At 46.0% G+C, this 24,082-nt stretch overlaps 1 protein-coding gene across 2 annotated transcripts in view; it reads right to left on the reverse strand.

Annotated features, from left to right (window-relative positions):
* Nucleotides 1-293: 293 nt before the first annotated feature.
* SCNN1D (sodium channel epithelial 1 subunit delta) overlaps nucleotides 294-24,082 on the reverse strand; it is a 64,635-nt gene continuing 40,846 nt past the window's right edge. For both annotated transcript variants that reach the window (XM_035120046.2, XM_035120047.2), the window contains exons 2-13: nucleotides 18,008-18,345; nucleotides 17,017-17,236; nucleotides 15,769-15,962; nucleotides 12,376-12,479; nucleotides 10,335-10,498; nucleotides 8,820-8,918; nucleotides 8,103-8,220; nucleotides 7,093-7,183; nucleotides 6,244-6,301; nucleotides 5,528-5,583; nucleotides 4,341-4,422; nucleotides 294-2,962 (exon numbers count right to left, since the gene is read on the reverse strand). In XM_035120046.2, the coding sequence (XP_034975937.1) occupies nucleotides 2,567-2,962; nucleotides 4,341-4,422; nucleotides 5,528-5,583; nucleotides 6,244-6,301; nucleotides 7,093-7,183; nucleotides 8,103-8,220; nucleotides 8,820-8,918; nucleotides 10,335-10,498; nucleotides 12,376-12,479; nucleotides 15,769-15,962; nucleotides 17,017-17,236; nucleotides 18,008-18,342 (1,917 nt within the window). In that variant the 5' untranslated portion in view covers nucleotides 18,343-18,345 and the 3' untranslated portion in view covers nucleotides 294-2,566. The remainder of the gene's footprint in view (nucleotides 2,963-4,340; nucleotides 4,423-5,527; nucleotides 5,584-6,243; nucleotides 6,302-7,092; nucleotides 7,184-8,102; nucleotides 8,221-8,819; nucleotides 8,919-10,334; nucleotides 10,499-12,375; nucleotides 12,480-15,768; nucleotides 15,963-17,016; nucleotides 17,237-18,007; nucleotides 18,346-24,082) is intronic.

Consider the following 24,082-nt stretch of genomic DNA (forward strand, 5'->3'; position numbering starts at 1 on the left):
TCCAGTCTACGGTGAGGCCCTGACTGTCAGCTGCCTCCACCTGAGTCTCAGGTGTTGTCCCTTGTAGAACTCGGCAGGAAGGAGGATGGGGACAATAGTACAACAAGCTGGTGCTGCCTGATTGGCTCTTACTCAGCCAATCATTGGCTCTGGCTCCACCTACTTTTTGGGCTCCCGCCCCACCAGGGAACAATCAGCAATGGGGACAAACTGCGCCGTGCTCCCCTTAGCGTGATGAGCTTCATCTCGTTCACCCCAAGAAATTTCAAACCCCGAATAAAAGATGCTAGTCGGTATGAAAATATGCATTTTATTACAGGACGGTTACAAAATAACCAGTGCAGTTTGCATAGTTTTGTTCTTTTTAACCTTCAAGAAGGCGAAGGGGTAGGGGGTGGGGGCAAAATAGGAGCACAATAAATTATTAAGTTACAGCCACAAAAAAACAGGTCACTTTCCATAATTCTGCCCCCTCTCCCTCTCATTCATGCACACACTCAAAATAAATTACAGTCAAATGTTCTCCTTCAAAATGCATCTGCATCCAACCATCAATAGAATTCAACAGCAAGGCAGATGGATATACATTACATATTTCATTCACAGAAAATAATAGATAATAATATAGATAGATATCTACAGGATTCTATCCAACACTAGCCATACCACTGAGGTTAATGGACACGACTAATTTAGAGTCATTAAATTCAATGGGTCTTAGTTGGACACCACCCACAGTGATCCCAGCAGTGTGGGGATAGATTCCCAACTCCCCCTTGCTGAAACAATGCTACTTGGAGTTATTCAGGGAGACATGTTTATCACTTGAGGACTAACACAAGGCATAGTGTTGACCCCTGGTTAGATTACTCTGTGTGCATGCAGCAGGGGCGTAGGAAGCTGGGGTGTTGGGGACAGTGCGCCCCAAGCGACGCGATCCCAGGGGCGCCTTCGCCGCGCCACGTCACTGGGGGCAGCGTGCCTGTTCTCCGCCCCTGGTGGCGGAACATGAAGCTCCACCGCTGGCATGCAGTCAAGTTTCTCCCTCAGGAAGGCTCAAGCAGGTAAATTGCCACTTGGCATGGCAAACTTCAAGTAATGAACAGGGATGACTGAATGAGGCCTGAATGCGTAAAGTGTGGCACAGCCCTGAGCTCTGGTGATCTGGTACATCCAGACATCTATTTTCTGTATAAAACTAAATATTTCATAGTTCAGGATTTCCGGATGTCCATTATAGCAAAGCAATCTTCTGAATACAGTTGGAACATTTCTTTTTCTTTTTCTTTTGATCAAGAAACTATTATGCAAAGGGGAAATCTGGCACATTTTGTGTAAAGCAAAAGTTCAATGTGCTTGCGAGAATATATCCGTTTACTTTAAAAAGAACAGCAGCCAATATGAACACTGTTGGATTTCGAGGTCTGAAGAGGGGAAATAGGTAAATAAATCCATTCGAAAAGTTGATATTGGCTTCCAAATTCACCAATAAAATGTAATATTTAAAAGTGCCTTGTAACTAATTTCCTGAGTGAAGAACGGCCAGTCAGAAGCTGTTGCACTGCCAGCCACTCAAAAGAGCTGACTTTGCATAGTGCTGCTCCCTTGCCACCTGAAGGGGGCGCTGTAACCTGAGTACAGGCAGTTGCGAGGCTAGACACTGGGGGTTCTCGGGCACCTATCCTGCTCCATGCAAGCTACTGTTTTTCCTCTTCACGTTTGAGAACCCAGCTTATAAACCCTGAACTTCACATTTTAACAGAGGTAGCACACAATCATAATTAAAAACACTTTCCTTGCCATGGATTTCAGAGCTCAAACAGGAAAGCACTACCTGTCAAACAGAAGAGGTATCATGGGCATTACAATCAGCACGGTCAAGTATTCATTGCATCCCTCTGGGATCCCAGAGGCACTGTTAACACAGGCAGAAGAGAACATAGCCTCGTAAAAAATGTTCGCTAGACACATTTTTTAATGTGTGGGCGGATTAACATTTAACTCAGAGACACCTGTGAAATGTTGACGCTCCCGCCTCTTTGCCCAGGGACGCCCAGTTGGATCTGGTTCCCTCAGGAGAGCTTCGGCGGGAAGCTACGGTTGCGGCTTTTTATAGGGAACTGGATAACCGCCAGTCACTCTCTGGCTTTCCTCTTCCCTCAAACGAAAAAAAGGAGGGAAAAAAGGCTTCTCTCATAAGGAGGCCACAGGTCAGTCATCTCTGAAAATACCACCGCGGAACCAATAACGTGAGGGGGGAAAGGGTCTTCAAGTCGATCCCAGTCCTGAAACGGGTTGCAAATCTGATCCCAAGTTGCGGGGTGGGAAACCTCGCTTCCCTGGGCTCCATCTTGTTTGCCACTGAACTGTCCGAGGAGGTTCAGAAAAGTCACAAACTCAGTCTCCTGTTGGAGGCCCGGCCCCATCAGTCCAGCACTTCTGAGCCAGCATTTGTGGGTCAGCAGTCACAACTGTACTGGCCCCACAATTCCCCACAAAACAGCTCTTCTTCAAGGGTATGAAGGTAGGTTTGTAGTTCTCCGAGATCCGTTCTCTTCGGACGCCATTAGCTGCTGAGGCGCATATCTATGCTATGCTCTTTCCTGCGCTTGAATCCACTCAGCACCACACTTGGGTAGAGCTCAGGCATCTGGCATGTGCTATACTTTGTGTCTTGGCATGGGATGCCAGTGCCATCGCTGGCGTAAGGTTTTGCCATGTCCTGGGTGCTGGCCAGGCCTTCCTCCACATAGCGGTACTTCTCCAATGTCAAGCTTATGCTCGGGATGTTTGGGGGTCGAGACACCTTATGCGTCCTCTTGGCCGTGAACTGGCGGTAGAGGAAGATGAGAGACAAGATGGCGGCATCCACGAGGAACTCCAGCAGCTCCACCACTGACAGCACCGACGACCCAAACCAGAGACTCCAGTTGCTTCCCATGTTGGACATCATCTGGGTTTCCTAGGGAAAACAGACCACCTGATTAGACCAGAGGCGGGGAGTCCTTTGCAGATCGAGGGCCACATAGCCTTCCAGGGAACCACATGCCAGTGGTGGGAGGACCAGAAGCATAAATGGGTGTAGCAACAAACGTCAATTTTATCCTTTGTACAAGTAGACTAGTTTCTACACACACTGGTACAGTACCTCTCTCAATCCTCCATCCAGGAAAGCAAGAGGTGTGATCAGAGATCAAGGACACATTCCAGCCAGGCCAAAGCACTCGGGGAGGGTGTGAAGTAGGGCTGGGGAAGAGTTCCTAGGGCCAGATGGAGAGGCCTGGGAGGGCCACACTTGGCCCCTGGACTTTAGCTGCCCAAGCCCCAGGTTAGACATTGCTGTGACCCTATACGTTGCAGCCAACATTAAAGTCCCACATGGAGTCAACCCATAAACATTTATGGATCTAACTTAGTCATGGCGATTAATTTTTGTGCATCTACTCTGAGTATGACTTAGTTGGATACAATGTTTCTCTTCTGCAAATATCTTCGTTTACCTGCCGAGTTGTCCTTTCTTTCTGTTCCTAGTTTTATTTCATTTCTAATTGCTGCTTGTCTTCCTTAGCCTACGGATTTGTTTGCGGAAGGGCAACTTTATGTGGCCTCTGCTATCAGTTTCAAAGAACTTATAAAGGCTAAGAACATTATGTGTGTTCTTTCTCTCCTCCTTCCTAATCTCATTTCCCCTTCTGTTGTAATTTTAAGATTCTAAGACAGGGGAGTGGCGTCTGATTCCTGATCATTCTAAGCTGCTCCGGGAGAATTTTTTTCAGCCAAAGAACAAGATGCAAAAGGAAATGAATTCCTTTCTTTGGTAATAGTTGTTTCTAACTGCTGTTTAAGTTGGGCTGGATCCAAGTTGACAGCATAATTCTCTGCATGCTTGCTCACAAGCACAGCAATTGGGTTCAATGGGACTTACTTCCAGGTAAGCATGAATACTATGGGTGCCTATTGTTAGCTGCAGCTGGTTGCCATGGAAACCAGTGGTCCTTAACTCAGTGTTTCCCAACCTTGTGCCTCCAGATGTTTTGGGACTACAACTCCCATCATCCCTAGCTAGCAAGACCAGTGGTCAGGAATGATGGGAATTGTAGTCCGAAAACAGCTGGAGGCACAAGGTTGGGAAACACTGCCTTGACTCATGACGAAGGTGGTGATCCTAACCCCACTTACCTGGGAATGAATTCAAGAGGACTTACTTCTGAGTAGATACTGGGTTGCAGTCACTTAGCTATACTCAGAGTAGACCCATTTCAAGTGAATGAACATGACTAACTAAAGTTAATGTGGGCCGAATAAACACACATATAAAAGCAGAGCAACCTTCAACTTACTGTATATTCAGGAGATTCATCCCAAGAATTGTAGTTTAGTCGCTCGTAGTAAATGTTCACCTTGGCAATATCTTTCCTGGCACTGAGGGAAAAGAGTGTCGAGATCAAGTTAGTCCAGTGTAAATTTCCCCCCCAACCCATACATTCTATTACAGTTTGAAAGAAAATACATGAAGGTTAATATCAAATATACAGTATCTTTTTATCAAAGATTTTTTTTAAAAAAAACCTAAATCTAAATAAAAACAAACCAAAATGAAGAAAAGAAAAAAGGGGAAACAACAAAGCAAGAGGAGAAGGGGGGGGAAGAGAACTTCAAATTCTTCATCTGTCTGCTACATATAAAAAAATTATCCAAAACATCCACTCCATGGTAACTGTCCAGTGTAAATTTGATTGAGGGAACTTTTGACAAAATTGCGGAGAGACACTGCCAGTCAGTGTAGGCAACACTGAGTTGGATGGACCAAACAACCTCACTCTGTGTGTTCCTTTGCTTCAGGTGGCTGAGGACCTTTTGTTAAAATGCAAACTGAACTGGTACAGTCAGAAGCGAAGACCAGTGAATGCCAGTGCATCCTCCGCAGCTAACTACATACAGGCCTGCAGTTGGACTGATCAAAATAAATTTGCTATAGGTAAAGGTAAAGGGACCCCTGACCATTAGGTCCAGTCACGAACGACTCTGGGGTTGCGGCGCTCATTTCGCTTTACTGGCCGAGGGAGCCGGCGTACAGCTTCCAGGTCATGTGGCCAGCAGGACTAAGCCGCTTCTGGCGAACCAGAGCAGCGCACGGAAACGCCGTTTACCTTCCCGCCGGAGTGGTACCTATTTATCTACTTGCACTTTGACGTGCTTTCAAACTGCTAGGTTGGCAGGAGCTGGGACTGAGCAATGGGAGCTCACTCGGTTGCGGGGATTCCAACCGCCGACCTTCCGATTGGCAAGCCCAAGAGGATCAGTGGTTTAGACCACAGCGCCACCCGCGTCCCACAAATTTGCTATAGTGCCATGGAAGTGGACTTTCTTTGAGGCTACAGCTCCTACACTTCAAAATTTAGCACCGCACCATAGATGCCAGTTCTGAAGACAGTTGCCAAATAATCTTGCATTTATGGTGATAGAGGAGGACTTGACAGCAGCAGCAGCACACCACCCCAAGTAGAAAAAACAACTTGTGACTAACCTGTCGCCGGTGACATTGTAGCTGTTCTGGGCTTCCAAAGCTTTGTGAATCCATTTCTAAAAAGGAAGACACAGGAAATGGGTTCAAAATCTGGAATCAGACGCAGCAGATTGTTCAAGTGGCAATGTGCCAGGGATGGCATAGGGGAGCTGCCAGCTGTCCAAAATATCAGCTGGGCTTGCTCTTGGGCTCTTAAAAGAAGCTTGCTTTGCAGTGAAGCTTAAAATGCCATTGGGAAAAAGATGACCACCTATGAAGGCCTTTGGGTCAAGCTGCTGTTAAAGGCGGGGTAGCACTGTGCAGTAGAGTAGTTGGCAATTTGCAATACTAAAAATGGATACATACAAGCAAGGCAGAAGTTGTGTGACTATCGAGTTTTTTAAAAATATGTTGAATATTCAAAACTTTTTGTTTGCACTTAGAAGTTTCATCGATATGTTTAATATATTTTCTTTGCTCTCGTTTTTTAAAAAAGGGAATTTGACACCACTATGGAGGACCTGTTGCACCCTATCAGATGTTTAAAGAGGCAGAAGGAACAGTTAAATTCTCCTCCTTATAGGAGCACACACCATAGCTGACTGGCTCCTTGATTGGTTGTCTGTTCACTGCAGCAGGCTCTCTGATTGGTAAGTAACTATCATTAGCCAGCTTAGGAGAACATTGAAAATTTAGCATCCTCCCCCACTCTGAACTCCGCATAGTTTATACTTTACCTCCGATTTGGTCGAGGGCCACTTTGCATATCCTGCTGAAAGTTTGTACCAAGTCTCTCTGCCAAGAAGACAAGAATGTAAAAAGGTTACGGGGAACTGTGCTGCATCAGAACAAAAGCTACAGTGAACTTTTTTATGGTCTCGTCTCCTTTTCTATACTTTGAGATGTGGCGGTCTTTTTATGTTATGTCACACCCCCATGGCAGCCAGTTGGTGACTGGAACCCACAGTACGTGCTCAACATTCCCAAAGTGTCCACTAGCCTGAAATGGCCGTATGCATCCTTGGGTGATCTACATGCAGGTCGCACTTACCGAACACAGCGTGTTCCCTGGAAATTGTTTGTTAGGCGACCAATCAGCTAACAAGATGACAGTTTCCATTATTTCCTATGTGAACATTTCTGATCCATGATTCCCCCCCCCCCCACTCTCTTGCAGCCAACCAGCAAGAGAGAGGCAAAGGAAAATCTGGTTTGTTCAAACTCTCCTGCTCCCTGATTTATCCAATCTCTCTACCCCCCATTCCTTTTCTCCATGGTTTCTGCCTGAAAACGGTTGCCGCTGACCAGCAAAGCATAAACAAGTATGGAAGTGGGCAGATTCTGGCTGTTTGGATATCTGAATGAGCTGAGCATGTAACAAGGTTTGGGCCTTTTTTGTGTGTGTGTTTGGATAAGTGAATCTTTGCATAACAAGCAGACCAATAGTGGGACCTGCATGTGTGACTCAAAAGAGAATGAGATGAGGTAGATATCTAGTGGGCCAGTCGATGAAAAGGCACATATCTGGTCCATGCTAAGCTTGACCCTGCTACCATTCAAATGTGTCAAAAGCCTTTTCTACTCACTTGCATGGTCTGTGGCATTTGTCAAAACAGGATTCGCTATGAGTGGCATCCTGATTGTACACACGATTGTACAGGCGATAGAAGCAATGACCTACAAGGGGGGGGGTGGTGGAAATAAAAGGAACAAGTTAAATAGATTGCAGCTGCCACAGGGAAAATTGAGGATGGCCCTGTTCTGCCATCATCAAGGGTCCTTGTCCAAACCAACCCCCAACATGGTCTGATCAACATTTCCTGTTTCCAGCTGAACTTAGTTTGAGTGCTTCTTCCTGCTTCAAATTGAACCCACTTTGATTACCACGTCCTGTTTCCAATTTAGCAGTTTGGCTGTCACTTCCTGTTTTCAGCTGAATACAGATTGATCAGCACTTCCATCTAACTCAGGCATCCCCAAACTGCGGCCCTCCAGATGTTTTGGCCTACAACTCCCATGATCCCTAGCTAACAGGACCAGTGCTCATGGATGATGGGGATTGTAGTCCAAAACATCTGGAGGGCCGAAGTTTGGGGGTGCCTGTTCTAACTGAACATGCTTTGCTTGAATGATGTAGGGAGAATCCCAAGGACCAGACTGTGAAAGGCTGCATCCAGACCCTGGGCCTGAGATTCCCCACCCCTGAGTCAGCTCATACAAAGTATTCACATTATGGGTCCTCTTTGGCTCTCTCTCTCTCTCTCTCTCTCTCTCTCTCTCTCTCTCTCTCTCTCTCTCTCTCTTCTCTCTCTCTCGTTGTTTAAGTATCCACCCTAGTTCAGGTGTGCCAGGAGGTAGCCAACATAGTGCCTTCCAAATTTTGTTGGAACTCTAACTCCCATCAGCCCCAGCCAACATGGCCAATGGACAAGAATGATGGGAGTTGGAGTCTAGCAACATTTACAGGCACCACATTGGCTCTCATGGGGGAAACAGCTGGCCAGGCTACATATAGACTCTGTGCCATTGGCCAAATCAAGTCATTCTGAACACATTTAACCGTGTTTGTGTGTGTGTGTATGTGGCTTCTCCTTACCCCAATTAGGATGCTTGTTATAGTTGCAGTACTCCGTTCTTGGAGGCAGTGGGTAGTAATAGTACCCACAACCACATTCTTCAATCATTTTCCTCTGGAAGCATGAATGCAAGCAAGCCTGTGGGGCAGTGAAATGGGGTGGGAGACAGAACAAAACAGAAAGTGCTGTAAGTCCAATTTCTCTGGTGCCTCAAGCCTTTCGCTTCAGATCCGCTAGTGGGGTAGATAGGTGTTAACTTAATGGGAAGGGCTATCCCAATGCATTTTGCCACCCGAAGCAGAAGAGCCAAACCCACAACTGCAAAGCAATTTTCCCCAATAGAATGCATGCTTGCTTGGTATTTGCAATAATACAGGCGTTCTTATGGAAACTTTGCCTCTGTACATACATCTTTGCACACATTACTTGGCTGGAGAATTGCACTGCACAATTTGGAATGGGGCAGATTCTGAAGGATGCCTGCCTTTCCAGCTTACCTCGTCAGTTTGAAAACTGCAAAAAACTAGGTAGGTTTGCCTTAAGATCGAAACTGGATCAAATTTCTCCCCTCTTCCTTAGCCTGAATTTCACACCCTGATGTGAATTAACTGGGCAGATCTTTGACAGTGAGCCGCTTGCTCTAATTATTTGAGTGATCCAGCACATGGAAAGGGGCAGGATCTTAAAAAGGCAGAAATGAACAAAGTGGGAAAACAAAGCCTCTGTTTTAGCTGTACCTGCTGCGTATATGTGCTGTTGTATATGAGCTTGACAGCCACATCATCTCCGTCCTTTGTACATGTTCCGTAATTTCCGCCTAAGCGAGTCACCTCGTCCTGCGTAGTTGGAGGGAGGAAAGAGCATATCACTTGGAGTTTAGCATACAGGCCAGAATCAATTCAAAATAAAGAAGCTAAACCTGACAGAGTCCCTCCCCTCTCCACCACTAAAGCAACATCAATCCCACAGGGGAGACCATTGCAAACTGTCTGTCGCCAGTTACTGAAAGTCAACTGTCTGGTGGTAGCTGGTGCCCAGCAGGTTTGGTGGGGTGGAACTCAGAGAGCCCAAAGATTTTGACATTCCCCCAAACTGGGATTACAAAAAAAAACAACCCAATTTGGAATGCCAGTTCAAAAACATCAGGGAGGGGAGGGGAGGACCTTTTTTCAGAGCGACGGCTGCATTTACTCTAGGCCAGGCATCCCCAAACTGTGGCCCTCCAGATGTTTTGGCCTGCAACTCCCATGATCCCTAGCTAAGAGGATCAGTGGTCAGGGATGATGGGAATTGTAGTCCAAAACATCTGGAGGGCCGAAGTTTGGGGATGCCTGCTCTAGGCAAACTTCCGGGGGGGGGGAGACACAGAACCAAAAGGGGGCGTGGCATTGTATGTAAGGTTTACCCTAGTTTATATCCACATTTACACAAACCCCACTCTATGCGCCATCCAGGCGAGTCAGAGACACTACCAGAGTTCAAGGGTGCATTTAGCCAGGTAAAAGCAGGGATGCGAATCAGGGTAAGGGATGTGTGGCCTGGGAAGAGAGTGTCAAGGGCCAGATCAGAAGGAATTTGGCTGCCGGGCCCGAAGTTCCCAATCGCTGATTAAAACACTTTTACCCTGCTCTGCCTCCCAGACACCCCACCACCCCACATCCCGACCACCCTGTCAGTTTGCATTCCTTAGTACAGAAAGTATTGATCTGATGTTTAGAGTTCTTTCCTGTTCTGCTTAGTTCAAGAGGGTTCTGGAAGGTTTCTTTCTATGTGAAAGAAACAGGCAGAAGGTCCTTGTTTGGGTTATTCCTTCTGAGAAACTGAGTACTGTACAGCTGGTTTAAACTGGTTCTGTTATCCTTTCTGTCAATGTCATGCTGACTATAATAGTCAGCCCAGGAGGAGCCTTGGTTTCACTTACTTTCTCTTTCTATCTCTTTGTTCTTGTGTGGTGTTCTGTACGTTTAGTGTTGAGGTTCAGTCTTATTATAAGTTCTTGTTAAGGTTAAGTTAAGTTTGCTGTAACTGGATTTCTTATGGACAGTGCCAATTCTGAATGTATTGAATTTGTGACCATTATGCTCATTTGCCTTCTGGAGCAGTAAAGCTATGTTGGATGAAGTACAATCGCCTCTGGTCTATTTTTGGGAACTCTGCAACGTGTTTAGGTTTTTTCCTCTTCCACACACGACACATGTCAAGGTTTTTCCTGTTGCCCATTCAGACACACACACACACCCCCCGATGCTCACCTGTGTGATCCCGATGGTGGTTTGAATCCCCGGCCGAATATCAAACCCCTCGTGCTCTAAGAACGCGGTCTGGTTGTGGCTGTGGATCATCACCCTCACACCCGCCTTGGTGGACAGCAGCGGGATGTGGTCCTTTTGTTCCACTTTGAGGATAAGGGAGAGACCTGGCACCAAAGAAACACAGGAAGGTAAGAAGAACCTGCTGGATTGGGCCAATGGCCCGTCGAGGAAAAAGCAGAGGGATTCGTCGTCAAAGCACAGCTCTGTCCAAGCAGGAAGTGACATCAGTCTGTTGCTAAACAGGAAGTGGCATCACCGTGTGGCCAAAGCTCTTTTTATTGCACATGCCCCTCTCTGATGGGAGAGAACGCTGCTCAAAATTTCCACCTACATAGTTGGCCCCTGAGGTCACAATGAGCAGCTGTGAAAGCAACGGCTCCTCACACGAGAGAGGGATCGCTTCTGTGTTGCTCACTATGATGTCAGAGACACCCTCATGGGCACAAGATCTCACATATATCATCATCGCTAGTGTGTAGGAATGATTCAGGGCCAGCCAAGGACATCTTGCCATCTGAGGCAAGGATAAGATGATGCACTCCAAATGCAGAAGACCGCTGGGCTAGCAGTTGAAGTTGACCTTGGTGATGTCAGGAAAGCTTTCCCCAACACACCTGAAGGCAGTTACATAAGAAGCTGCTTTATACTGAGTCAGACCTTTGGTCTATCTAGCTCAGTATCGTCTTACTAGCTTAAGCGCTCCAGAGACCATTTGTTTCAGTGTGCTTTTAAATTGCTGGTGTTTTCTCACCCTGCCCTTCAAATCATACATTTACATTGTTTTACAGTTGGCATTGTGTATTGTTTTATAGTGCTAAAACCATCGATTTATGATAGCTCAGTTGCCTTTGTATATTCAGCTTATCCTACAGGGTGATGGCACAGTTAAACTATGGAAATCTTTGAAGGAGTGATGGGCACGAACTTGGATGTTATCAAAAGAGGATTGGAGAGATTCGTGGGGGAAAAGACTATCAAAGGTTATTAGCCACGATGGCTACGCTCTGCCTCCACAGTTAGATGGGCCACTGGTCTGATCCAGAAGGCTCTTAGTATGTTATAGGGTGACCCCACTCCTCCTCACTCTGCCCCCTGAGCTGGCATTCTGGGCCTAGATCCATTGGGTGTACTTTGCCCTAGCAGCGAAAATCAAAGTAGGCAGCTTGAAGCCTGCCTGCCTGCCTGCCATCTTAAAATTTGGTATTGCACCTCTGTTGAGAAAGCTATAACAGTGAAAACCAGAAAAGAGTTTTGCTGTTTTACAAATATCTCTTCCTCTAGCTCCCCTCAGGGTCATCTGTTGTTTGACCCTTCCCGCTTTCCCTCCCTGACCTTTCACCTTAGGAACAGCACATCATGGGAGAGAGGTTAAGCTTTTCTACCCGGGTCATTTTCTTGATAAAAATCACTTCTCAGATCTTCTATTTGCAGCAATTTTGTGGGGAGGGGGCATAAAGGTGCCCATATGATACCCGTATATTGTCCCTCTGCTGGGCAAATAGCAGCTTCAAAGGTTATTTTAATCAGGCAAATGACCCTACTGGAAAGGGTTAACCCACCCATTTTTCCAGTGTCACAGCCCTGATCTGATCTGGGACATAACTGGACCTGTTTTCACTCTAAGGACACACTCTGAAGACAGTAATAAAATGGCAGGTTATGTATGCTGGAAAGCAAATGGACATCCAGCCAAACTGACAGCTACCCCTTCCCTCACAGAAACTGCTGGACTGTGAACATTCCGTTTCTGATAATTTTGCCCTCTTGGTTCACAGCATGTACTTTGACTGATACACCAGCTGAACCAAACTGTGTCTGACCTTCATTGCCTCAAGGGGGGGGGAACACAACATCTAGATTTATCTCTGTAGTTTAAAGCAACACGTCTGTGGAACATGATGCGCACTGTACACAGCCTAACTCTTGCAAGCGACCAATAGTCACACTTATCTGCCTGCACATTCTTTTTCTCCGTTCTTACCGTAAACGATTCCAGGCTTCAAAGCTTTCCAGAACTCATCTGTCCCGCCTTTATTAAAAGTGTAACAACTTCCATAGGCGGGGTGATGAAAGTGCACCGTTTCACTGTAGGGAAGGAAGGAAAGGGGGGGTCAAAATAGGAGCATTTTTTGTTGTTCTCCCTTTTCCAGCGTTTGTTCACTGGACTTCATTCTCCAGTTCCTCAGCCCTCCAGATGTTTTGGGACTACAACTCCCATCATCCCTGACCACTGGTCCTGTTAGCTAGGGATGATGGGAGTTGTAGTCCCAAAACACTTGGAGGGCCGAGTTTGCCTATGCCTGTTCTACAGCCTTCCTTCACCAACGTCCTCGAAAAAGATATGGAACAGAATGGAGTCTCCTGGAAAGGGCATGGCTGGCTGGATCCCTGAACGGGAGCACGCCACACTGAAATGTTTTGCTGTGGGCGCCCATTAAGTGTTCACAGCCCCGGGGAGATATGGTGAGATGGAGAGATAACCATCTCGTTCCATGTGACCATGCTGAAACATTTCATCACAAAAGCCATCTCAGAGAAAGGGGGACTTTTGTGAATAGTATCAGCCTCAGATGATAAGCACACACACCCCACCAGCGGTATTTTGGATTTGGCGGTGGGGGCAGCTAGTGCTTAAGAACAGGGATAAAATATAAGGAATATAAATAAAGACACCATAAGAACTTAAGAACATAAGAACAGCCTTTTAGATCAGGCCAATGACTCATAGTCCAGCATCCTGTTCTCACAGTGGCCAACCAGATGCTCCAATGGGAAGCTCCAAAGCAGAACTGCTCCTGCGGCTTCCAGTAACTGGCATTTATGGGCATTATGTCTCCAGCCTCGAAGGTGTGGATGTTTAAACATGGCCCTACATGACACCTGCATTCCAAAGCTGACCGTTACTTTTACGAGTGAGGTCATCTCGACTTGGGACGAGAGAGCAGCCCGAGAGAGGCTCCACCTTCTGGAAGTTTGCTTAAAACTTACAGGAGTTCTGCCAATTACCCTCAATTTGTCCCGGCCGATAACGCTTAAGCAAATGTTTGCTTGGGTTCATTATCGGCGACACATTTTGATGGGCCCTTGCGGTTAGCTCCGCCGGCTTCTTGTTCCAACAACGGACCCAGGGCGGTGGTGGTAGGGACCGGTTTGGCTCCACCGAGGGAACAACTGGTACAGTCACACCTTGTACTGTACAGAGAAGAGATAAGGCCAGGCAACGGGATAGCCGGCAACTGCACAACAGCACCATGGTTAAAAGTCACTCATGGCAGCACATCCCAAGCCATGTGGGGACCGGCAGGTGATACAAAGGGAAGGGTGTCTCCAGAAGTGAGACTTCTTACAGGTAAAAGGTCTTGTAAGGCCACCAGAAGCCTTCCTGCCTGTTCCACAAAACTGATGCCCTCTTTACACCCAACTGCCTGCTTGTGTCTTGAGATCTCTCCCATCTTAGCCCCTCTTGGAGGAAACTCATTGAAAGTAACGGCATGGCTGGCTGAGGTCAATTAATTTCAATGGGTATACTCTGAGTGGGGCTAAGAGTGGAGGCAATCCCTTCCATAGAAGTTCTGCTCCCACAAAGGAGAGGGCCTTTTCTTGCTGGAGTGCCCTGCTTCTGAAGTTGCCTCGCCAAGGAGGAACATCTAGCACCATGATGAACTTTATGGTGCAAGGAGAAGGTGAAGACCTTCCTACTGCCCAAGACTTTTTAGGTTCAGCTACTTTAGTCACCTGCCACTGAATACCAGTGGCTGGGAACTGCAGGAGGGGAGAGTTGCTTTTGTGCTCTGGTCCTGCTTGTGGGCATTCCAGAGACATCTGGTTGGCCACTTTGAGAAGAGAGGGTTGCTTCCAACTCAATTCAACTCAGAACAGGCCCAATGAAAGGAGCAAACCTAAGTTAGGGCTTATCCATGCTTACCTTTCACCTGCTTTCTCCAGGCACTGTCCATGATTTAAACCTCTGGGCCTGAGCTCCCATTTGCCCCCCTCGGAGTTTTCGCCATGAAAATCAGCTCTTTAAAGCTCAGTAGCAGCAAACGTCAATCTGTGGGGAAATCTGAATTGATGTTTGCACCGATTTGACTTTAAAGAATGGGTTTTCATGGGAAAAGCTTGGAGCAAAATAGCCCCACGGAAACCTCTTGGACACGGATCGTTATAGCATGGACCTCTGGCTGGAAAGAGCAGGGCAAACGCTAAGTGTGGATAAACCCTCAGTTATGGCCAAGAACATCAATGGTTCTGCCCATGAGCAGGACGAACACCAGCACAGCCAATAGAATCTGGGGGGATGGGAGTTTGCCATTCAAGATTCTAGGGGTTGGGCTCAACTTCATGGCCAAGTGGGGATCTGAACCTTGCTCTCCCAGGCCCCAATCCGGCACTCTAACCACTGCACCACACTGTCTCTCCCATTTGGCCAAGGCAATAGCAACAGAGTTCACCCCCCCTGCCCTCTTCACCCTCTGCCTTGCTCCTTTCGCAAAGCACCTGCAATGGCCCTGAGGACAACGCTGCTGCTGTTGTTGCTGTTGCTGCCTGTCTTCCGAAACAGGCAGCATTTCAGTGGGTGTGTGCAGGTTTGCTTTGGCTTAATCAGATTGTTCTCCTTGCTGCGCCGTATGCAAACAGAAGCCGGGGAGGACCGGGTGCCAACCTGCCCTTCACCTCGAGAGAGACAGGGAGAGTCTGAGGCAATTCCAGGGAACTTCCCCACCCGCAGCCTGAAATTATCCCAAAAGGAGATGAGCCGCCAACGCCCTGTTGTGCACCTGAAGGAACCAGCTCCTCTCTGTGAGGGATCTGGGAATAGAAATAGGCAGGGTGGCTTGGGAGAATAATGTAGGGCGGTTCCGGAGAAAGGGGCTGGGGAATGAAAGGTTTGCAGAAAGAGCAATCGATGGGATAGAGGGGAATTGAGCAATTCCCCTATCTATGAAGGGTGCATGGGATCTGCAGTGGTTGGACCTTGGAAGAGTAGAGCTCAAAACCTGGTCAGGAAGCTGCCTCGAAGGGTTGTTGTGAGGATAATGCGGAGAGGGGCACCCATACTGCCTCGAGCTCCTCAGAGGAAAAATAAGAACTACCGGTAGTGTGGTCTAGTGGTTAAGAGTGTTGGACAAGGACCTGGGGGACCAGGAGACAAATTCCCAGCAACTGCCCTAGGCATCTGAATTACAGTCATTTCAATGGGTCTAGTCTGAGCATTGGATGCAACCCTACATTCTTCTTTTGCAGGAGCAATGCTTCCATCGATGGCCACCAGCTGCTGTCTGTGAGCTCCCTCTCTGGAGTGATTCTCGGAATGCTATGGTTCTACAACTGTGCAGGCCAGCAGGCCGGGGGGGGGGGGGGCTGCGTGAGTTACCTAGCTTTGCAAGGCAATCCGTCATACTGGCAAGCGTAGACCAGGTCGTTGATGTGGTCGGCATCCTTGGAGATGTCAATGATGGGTGGCACCTGGGACATGATGTTCATGTAGTGGAAACGGTACCATTCCTGGAAAGCGTCGACCCCGGAGGAGTAAACCTTGATGTAGCAGTCTCCGCCCGTTTGGTTACACTGAGGAAGGAAGAGAATTAGGGGAGTGAGATGTTCGGCTCCGAAGAAACAACTGTGCAGTGGGTCAAGAAACTGGAGAGAGAGAGCAGAAGAGGGAGCTCTGCGGAGCAAAGCCAAAGGTCTGTCTTGGTAGCCTGAAAATAGAACAGGAAGCCAAGTGTCCTCTCCAGCTGCTCCTCCCCAGCATACTGCCTCTGACCACACAGCCACCATGACCTCAGAGGCGCAGTGTGTAAGAGAGGGCCTTCCCTGTGGCAGCCCCTGAGCTGTGGAATTCCTTCCCCACAGAGGTGGTATCTTCATTATACAGCTTTTGGTGAATGCTGAAGACGCATCTCTTAACCATGGCTTTTGATTCCAAAGGCGTATATTTTAGGACCTGTCTTGTTTCTGTAATTCTAAGTTGTTTTCAACTGTTTTCAATATTGTATATTAATGTACAGTGGTACATTGGTTCTCGAACGGCTTGGCTCCCAAACAAATCGGCTCCTGAAACACCACAAACCTGGAAGTGAGTGTTCTGGTTTGTGAACGTTTTTTGGAAGCCGATTGTCTGACGCGGCTTCCGCGGCTTCTGATTGAGTGCAGGAAGCTCCAACGATTCCAGGAGTCAAATGGACTCCCGGAACAGATTAAGTTCGACAACCAAGCTACCACTGTATCTTAATAATGATAATGATGATGATGATGATGGTAATTTATTTCTTACCCATCTTTCCTTCTAAGATCTGAGGGCGGGTTACAGCATTAAAAGCAATATTAAAAACAATTAAAAACAACTTGGAACCATCGAAATAAGGTGGGTCCTAAAACATACACCCCAAATGTTAAAATTAATGTTGTGTTTTAATTGTTGCCCTGGGACCTTGGGGTGAAGGGCAATTGAGAAATTGTAACGACAACGACAACAACAACGACAACCGGGTCATGATAGCCTCCCTGTCATTCTGCGATCCCTGAGTGGCTGGGCTCAGCCTGCAACCAGTCCAGGAAGACCAATTGTCAATGGCAGATGGCCACTGGAAATGGCCATTGAAATCCCCGTTCAACTTACCAGCCGGAAGCCCACTTTGCCGTCGCCCATTCTCACTAGAGCAACGCTGTGATCTAGCTTGAAGCTGGAGCTGTTGACCGCACTGCTTGTCCAGTTCTCCACACTGACGCTGGAGTTGTCTTCCAGAGTGCTCGCCGGGATGGTGAAGGGGTATAGGTTGTGTAGGGTTTCCCTGGCCAGATTATCCAGCTCGGCCATATTTTTGCTGACTATATTGACCCTGGGGAAATGAGAGAAATGACCAAGGGCTCTGAATATCAACATGAACCAAGCCGTGCAAAGGAATCAGCAGGGACAGCCTGATCAAAGAGACCACTCTGGGAAACCCTGAAGGCGAAACACAGAACCTTAAGAAAACTTGGAGTGTGTCTCCCCAATGTATTGCTCCATTTACTTTTACAAGGGGAGAAATACATGCCTGGCAATAGAGGTATGCCTGCCAATAGGCTCAGGTGTGGTCTGTAGCTCTGGCCAAGAATAGACTTGCCAGATCTGGGTGTTCAAAGGCAATATGAGTCCTTTATCCTTCGACAACACCAAGCATCCATTCATCTCCCATATGAGATGCAGCAGTCAACTTCCCAAACTACTGGAGAGACTTTTTGGACTAGAGACTTTAATATGCTTCATATTTATGCTTCATAAATTTGTTCTAAGTAGCAGTTCTAACATTAAGTTGCTGCTACATTTTTTTCCAAGAAAGGAGAGACCTGGCTCTTATTGTTGTTGTCTACTGTATTATAGATTTTGCTTGTCCCAGGTGACAAAGCAATAAAATACTATCTATCTATGTTGTGAAAGACTGAAAACAGGAAGCCTAAGAAAAGGGGAGGGGAACGGAATTTGACAAATTCGCCCCTCCCTGCAAACAAGTGATCCCCTAAACTCCAGTCCCTCTCAACCCGCAAGTGAAGTTTTTCAATGTGCCTCTCCCTCCCCCATGATTTGAAAGGAAGCCCCTTGAAAATACAAAACACAAAAACACCCGTACCTGTATGGATTCAAATTGCAGAGGGTGATGGCAGGAAACATCGTTTGCTGTGATTTGACAGAAATTGACAAGACCACTGGGTATTGCCAGTACTGGTTGAAGAGGAGCCCAAATTGCCAATACAGCATGGCAAAGCTGGCGAGGAAGAGGAGGGTCCAGAAGGCCGTCTTCATCTTGTTCCGACTCGAGCAGACCAGCCGGATGGTGCCATGGATGGTGGTGTTCAAGCAAAAGAACTCAAAGAGGTCCTTGAAGGAGCTGTAGAAAGCAATGAGGGCAGCATCCTCCTCCCTTCTCGTTTCCACCTCTTTCTCTTTATGTGTTTCTTCTTCCATTCTCTAAACAGATAAAAAGTTTTGAAATTCAGAGTTAGGATGGGCAAGGGAGACCCAGGCTCCCCTTAAGCAATTAGTTGATCTCCCCAACTCCAAGGCACTTTATTTTAGCCGAAAAGGTGCTCCACATTCTGCCATTTTCAAATAGGGTGGCTAAATGTGGGTGACGGGGAGGGCATTTCAGCCCAGGCTGAATACAGGTAGGAGTTTGGTAATAATAATAATAATAATAATAATAATAATAATAATAATAATAATAATAATACTAAACTTATTTAAGTATAAGATATATGAAAAGTTGATAGTGCCTCAAAGCAGGTTCAACTCGATTGAACCAGAACTGTATGGAACTAAAGTTCCAAGGCAGCTCTGAGGATGTTCAGAGTCAAAATGTAATAATGTAAGAAACTGAGGAGGACCCTGCAGTGCAGGATCAGGCCAATGGGCTCATCTAGTCCAGCATCTGCTTCTCACAGTGACCAACCAGTTGTCCATTGTGGACCTGAAAGTCACAGCACACTCCTCACTTGTAATTCTCAACGACAGCTGCCACCCAGAGAACATTTGGTTGTAGTCAATGTTAGTTCTACTTAAAGGTAATGACCCCTGGCCATTAGGTCCAGTCGTGTATGACTCTGGGGTTGCGGCGCTCATCTCGCGTTATTGGCCAAGGGAGCCAGCATACAGTTTCCAGGTCATGTGGCTAGCATGACTAAGCTGCTTCTGGCGAACCAGAGCAGCGCACAGAAACTCCGTTTACCTTCCCTCCGGAGTGGTACCTATTTATCTACTTGCACTTTGATGTGCTTTCGAACTGCTAGGTTGGCAGGAGCAGGGACCGAGCAACGGGAGCTCACCCTATTGCAGTGATTCGAACCACCAACTGGTGTAAATTAACTGATTTGACTAACTGGCACCCATTTATTTCAATGTGTCTACTCTCAGTAGGACTTTGCTGCTGACAACTTAGTGCCTCTGACAACAGGGTTAGAACATACCACTCTATGGGACCAAGATTTAGAGACATTTCATTGGGACTGTGGCAGAGTCTCCTCTTTCCTTCCTATGCCTTCCTGGAAACAGCATCTCTTATACCCTTAGCTCCAAATGGGGATGTTGACCCAACATCTCCAAAAGGAATGAGTAGCAAGCAGCATCTGATTCACAAGGGATCACTTCCTGGAGCGCCTCCCATGCCATGTGCCAGGTTTCAACAACAGGCCTGAATCACAACCCGATTCAGCAGGGACATTCATCCATTGCAAGACCCAATACCTGATTTTGATTTCAGCCCTGAGCTGGTCAATGGATATGGTATTTCTGGTGTGTCTCAGATCTACGAAACCTAGAGGGTGAGTAGCAGGAACCTTAAGCAAGGATCTTTTGGAGAGCTGGCGGAAGGGCGGCGGGGTCATCATGCAGCAATAGAATCATAGAATCATAGAGTTGGAAGAGACCACAAGGGCCATCCAGTCCAACCCCCTGCCAAGCAGGAAACACCATCAAAGCATTCTTGACATATGCCTGTCAAGCCTCTGCTTAAAGACCTCCAGAGAAGGAGACTCCACCACACTCCTTGGTAGCAAATTCCACTGCCGAACAGCTCTTACTGTCAGGAAGTTCTTCCTAATGTTTAGGTGGAATCTTCTTTCTTGAAGTTTGAATCCATTGCTCCGTGTCCGCTTCTCTGGAGCAGCAGAAAACAATCTTTCTCCCTCCTCCATATGACATCCTTTCATATATTTGAACATGGCTATCATATCACCCCTTAACCTTCTCTTCTCCAGGCTAAACATACCCAATAGCAGTTTGCGGAAATGTATAGGGATGTATGGCTCAATGTCAGGTGCCAAGTGCTATCTGCATTGGAGGCTGGCCCTTTAGGGTACTGCCTCACAAACCACAGTCAGTCTTACAGGACCACTGCTACGATATTGTGGCTGGCAGCCTAGGCTTGTTATCTGTGGGAATTAAACTCCAGATTTGCAGAGTTGCCCTGGTTGTTCGACCCTTCCCCCGCCTATAAAAGCTACACTCTCTTTTAAATTTTAAATAACAAGATAACTTTTATTTTGTGGGCTTGCAGTTGCAAATTAAATGCATAGTGCGCAATTGACCAACAGCCTAAGGGGCAGTTCAAGACAAGAGTTTGCACAAAGATGGGATAAATATAAGAGATAGGTATAAAAATATACCAGTGGTTTTTCGTCTATGGCACCATTTGATTGACCTTGGGTAAAGAAATACGGCATATGAGAAATAAGAGCAGCGGTACAAATTGCTGTAAGAATGTATTAGAGAATATATAAAGAATACCGTATCATACAACGGGAATTGACAGGAAGTCCAAAGTCTTTATGATATCTTTTGTTAATAATCTTTGCTAATAATTTTTGTTAATAATCATATTAAAAATAGCATAAATACAGTTGAAGCTTAAGGCTCATAATTATGTAAGAAAAGATAAGTATATGGTTCCCCCCCTTTTGTGTACATGATTGAAATTTCAATTTGCTTTAAGAGATGTACTATATATATGTAATGTATTGTAAGACTATTAATAAAGCTTGTTACAAGGGTTGTTGTTGTTGTTGTTGTTGTTGTTTTTTAAAAAATGTATAGTGCAGGTAGATAGATGATAGCTTAAGCTTCTAAAACAGGCACCCCAAACTTCAGCCCTCCAGATGTTTTGGACTACAATTCCCATCATCCCTGACCACTGGTCCTGTTAGCTAGGGATCGTGGGAGTTGTAGGCCAAAACATCTGGAGGGCCGCAGTTTGGGGATGCCTGTTCTAAAACATCTCACATAGATTCAACTGTTACAGACTATCTCTGACTCTGAAGCAGACAGCAGTCTCCCTGTTAGGAGGGTTCATAACTGCCACAACCACAGCTCTTGAAATTAACCCTTTACATATGCATTTTGCATGCTAACACCCCCCAAGATCCAACTAAGTTCTAGTTGGAAATGAATGGAGCCACACTCACTTTACCTCCGCTGCTTCCAGGCGCGGCCTGTGCTTTTAACTCTGTGTCTGAGCACCTTTCTCATTTGCTCTGGAGCTTTTCTTGGGATAACCCAAATCGACGTTTGCTCCGACCGAGCGGGTTTTCGCAGGGAAAACTCCAGGTCGGGGTGGGTGGGTGGGGGGAAACCAACAATGCGCGGAGCTTTAAAGCTCAGGCCTGTGCCTGGAAAGAGCGATGCAAAAGATAAGTGTGGATAAACCCTTAGTCATGTCCCTCAACTCCAATGAGCCTACTCTGAGTAGTACTGGCATGGATTCAACCCTGACCTTTTTTAAGCAGGCAGGAATGCACTGTTTCGTTTTAAATAAAGGAAGATTTGTTTTAATATGTCTTTTTTTTTAGTACTGTGTACATCAATTAAAGAACTTAATAATATATTGTATACTCAAGATACGCCCATTGCAGAAGTGTTGGCTCTGCAGAGGAGTCATGGCCTTGCAAGTTGGTGCCCTCTGCTGGTTGCGTCTGAATGGTGTTGAACGTTCAGCAGTTTCTTACAGAGAAATGTGGGAAGGTGCCTTTTGCTGAGTCAGATCCCTGATGCATCTAGCTCAGTATTGCCTACACTGGCTGGCAGCAGCTCCCCAAGGGCTCAGACAGGCCATCCTTCCCAATGCTACTTAGAAATGCTGAGGATCAAACCTGGGACTTGCAGAGAGGAAGCGAAACCCCTGAGCTGTGACTAAGGGAGAAGGGTGGTAGGAAATTATACTGAGTCAGACCATTGGTCCCTCTAGCTCAATACTGTCTGCACAGACTGGCAGTGGCTCTCTAAGGTTTCAGAGTGAGAATCGTTTGCAGCCCCTACCTGCGATTGAATCTGGGACCTTCTGCATTCAAAACAGATGCTCTGCTGCTAAACTACACAAGCCACATCCATGGACTCTGGTCTAAATGTGGGTTTGGCCAAATGATCCTTGTGGTCCATTCCAACTCTAAAATTCTACTTCTTTCTTAAAATGCTCTTTTTAGAGTCTTGAGAAGAATGAAGGATTGACATCAGAATGTATTAAGGGAATTATTGTAATATTTTGAAATGCAGTAGAAATATGACATGATTAGGATTCCCTCTGATCTCCAAGCATGGGAAGTCAGCTAAAAGATGATAATAATTTATAATTGGGCATAACATTGGGATTTGTTTGATTATTGGATAATTTGTATAATTTGGAATATATAATTTGGTTTGATTGGAATTTTTAAAATAAATATTATTTAAAAATAAAATACGGTAGAGTCTTGAGAAGAAGACTAGCTTTCCTTTAAAAGCAGGAAAGGGTTCTAGTCCCTATGGTTGCAGAGATAATTTTGAGAGAAGCTCGGCTTCCTTCAAAGCTTGCCTGAGTTATTTTGCTCTCAGAGCAGTTAAAGCATTTCCTATTCCACTCATAGCACTAGTGCATTAAATGCTCCACAGTTGAGCACGATACTCTTTCCTCATTTTCATTTTTTAAATGTCACTAATGTTAATTGCCGCGCTCTTGGGCTTCACAAGACTTAATCGAGGTACAGGTGGACCTACAGGATTCCTGAGCCCCATTACCAAGGGCTCAGCTATCCCAAGTTGGTTCCATGCAACTAGCAACTGAGAAACAAATTTATTGCTTAATCAAGGGACATCGCAATAATATAACAAGTGTCACGCCACTCAGAATATGACTGGAAAGCAAACTTACAGCCAGATCCTTTGCAATCTCTGCTATATCATGCAGCAATAGCAACCAGTCATAACAATAAATGGTCCTATCCATTTACTATTTAATGCAACACTTTAACAACAGTGTAGACATGAGAGATGGAGGATATAAAAATGGTGCAGTTAGTATTTTAATCCAAACCTAACACATTCACACTTAAACAATCCACCTATCTTTTAAAATGTGCGCTTCTGACTTTGCAATGAGGTTCTCCAATTAAATAAAGCATATTCTTTCTCTCTCTCTCTCTCTCTCTCTCTCTCTCTCTCTCTCTCTCTCTCTCTCTCTCTCTCTCTCTCTCTCTCTCTCGGGGTTTGGTGCATAAAAATACATATAGTGATTAAGATAAATGTACATAAATGCTTTCTCTTATGGGAGGTGGCTTGTAGTAATGTGTATGGGAAGCAGAACAGGCTAGAAGAGCAGCTACAGGGTAAGAATTTTGCACAGAAAGGCCGACAAATTTTCACGAGGAACTTTTAAGATAAATAAATAATCACTGCAGAGCTTTGGAGATTCGAACACAAGACTCAGAGAATGAGAAACGGAGAGAGGGGCTGGCATGGATGGAGGGTAGAAAGGGGAGTGTGGGGAAAACCAATGTCATAAAGTACATTTTTTAAACTCTCAAAAATGTTGCAGTGTTTCAAAACCGTGCAACATTTAATGTATGGCTTTCCTAGTTCACCAATGATGATTTCTTGCCTTCCCCTCCTCCATCCTATTACCATCTCTTTCCTGCCTGTTTTACTTCCCACGAATTCAAGAGTTTTGCTGCCAAAGGAATGTATAGTTCTCAGATTATGCTTCTCTCCATTTGGCCCTTGCTTAGACTCCCAGTTGAGCCTGAATTCAAAGGAACAAAGAAGTTACCAAGGCTGTGTGTGCACAACATAGATTTAAATCACCTGCCAAAAGAAAAAGAAGAAAAAAGAATCCTGGGAACTGTAGTTCATTAAGGGTGCTGGAAATCATAACCCCACGTGGGGTAAACTACAGCTCTCATGATTC

Source organism: Zootoca vivipara, chromosome 6 (assembly GCF_963506605.1).
Source record: "Zootoca vivipara chromosome 6, rZooViv1.1, whole genome shotgun sequence".
Lineage (NCBI taxonomy): Eukaryota > Metazoa > Chordata > Lepidosauria > Squamata > Lacertidae > Zootoca > Zootoca vivipara.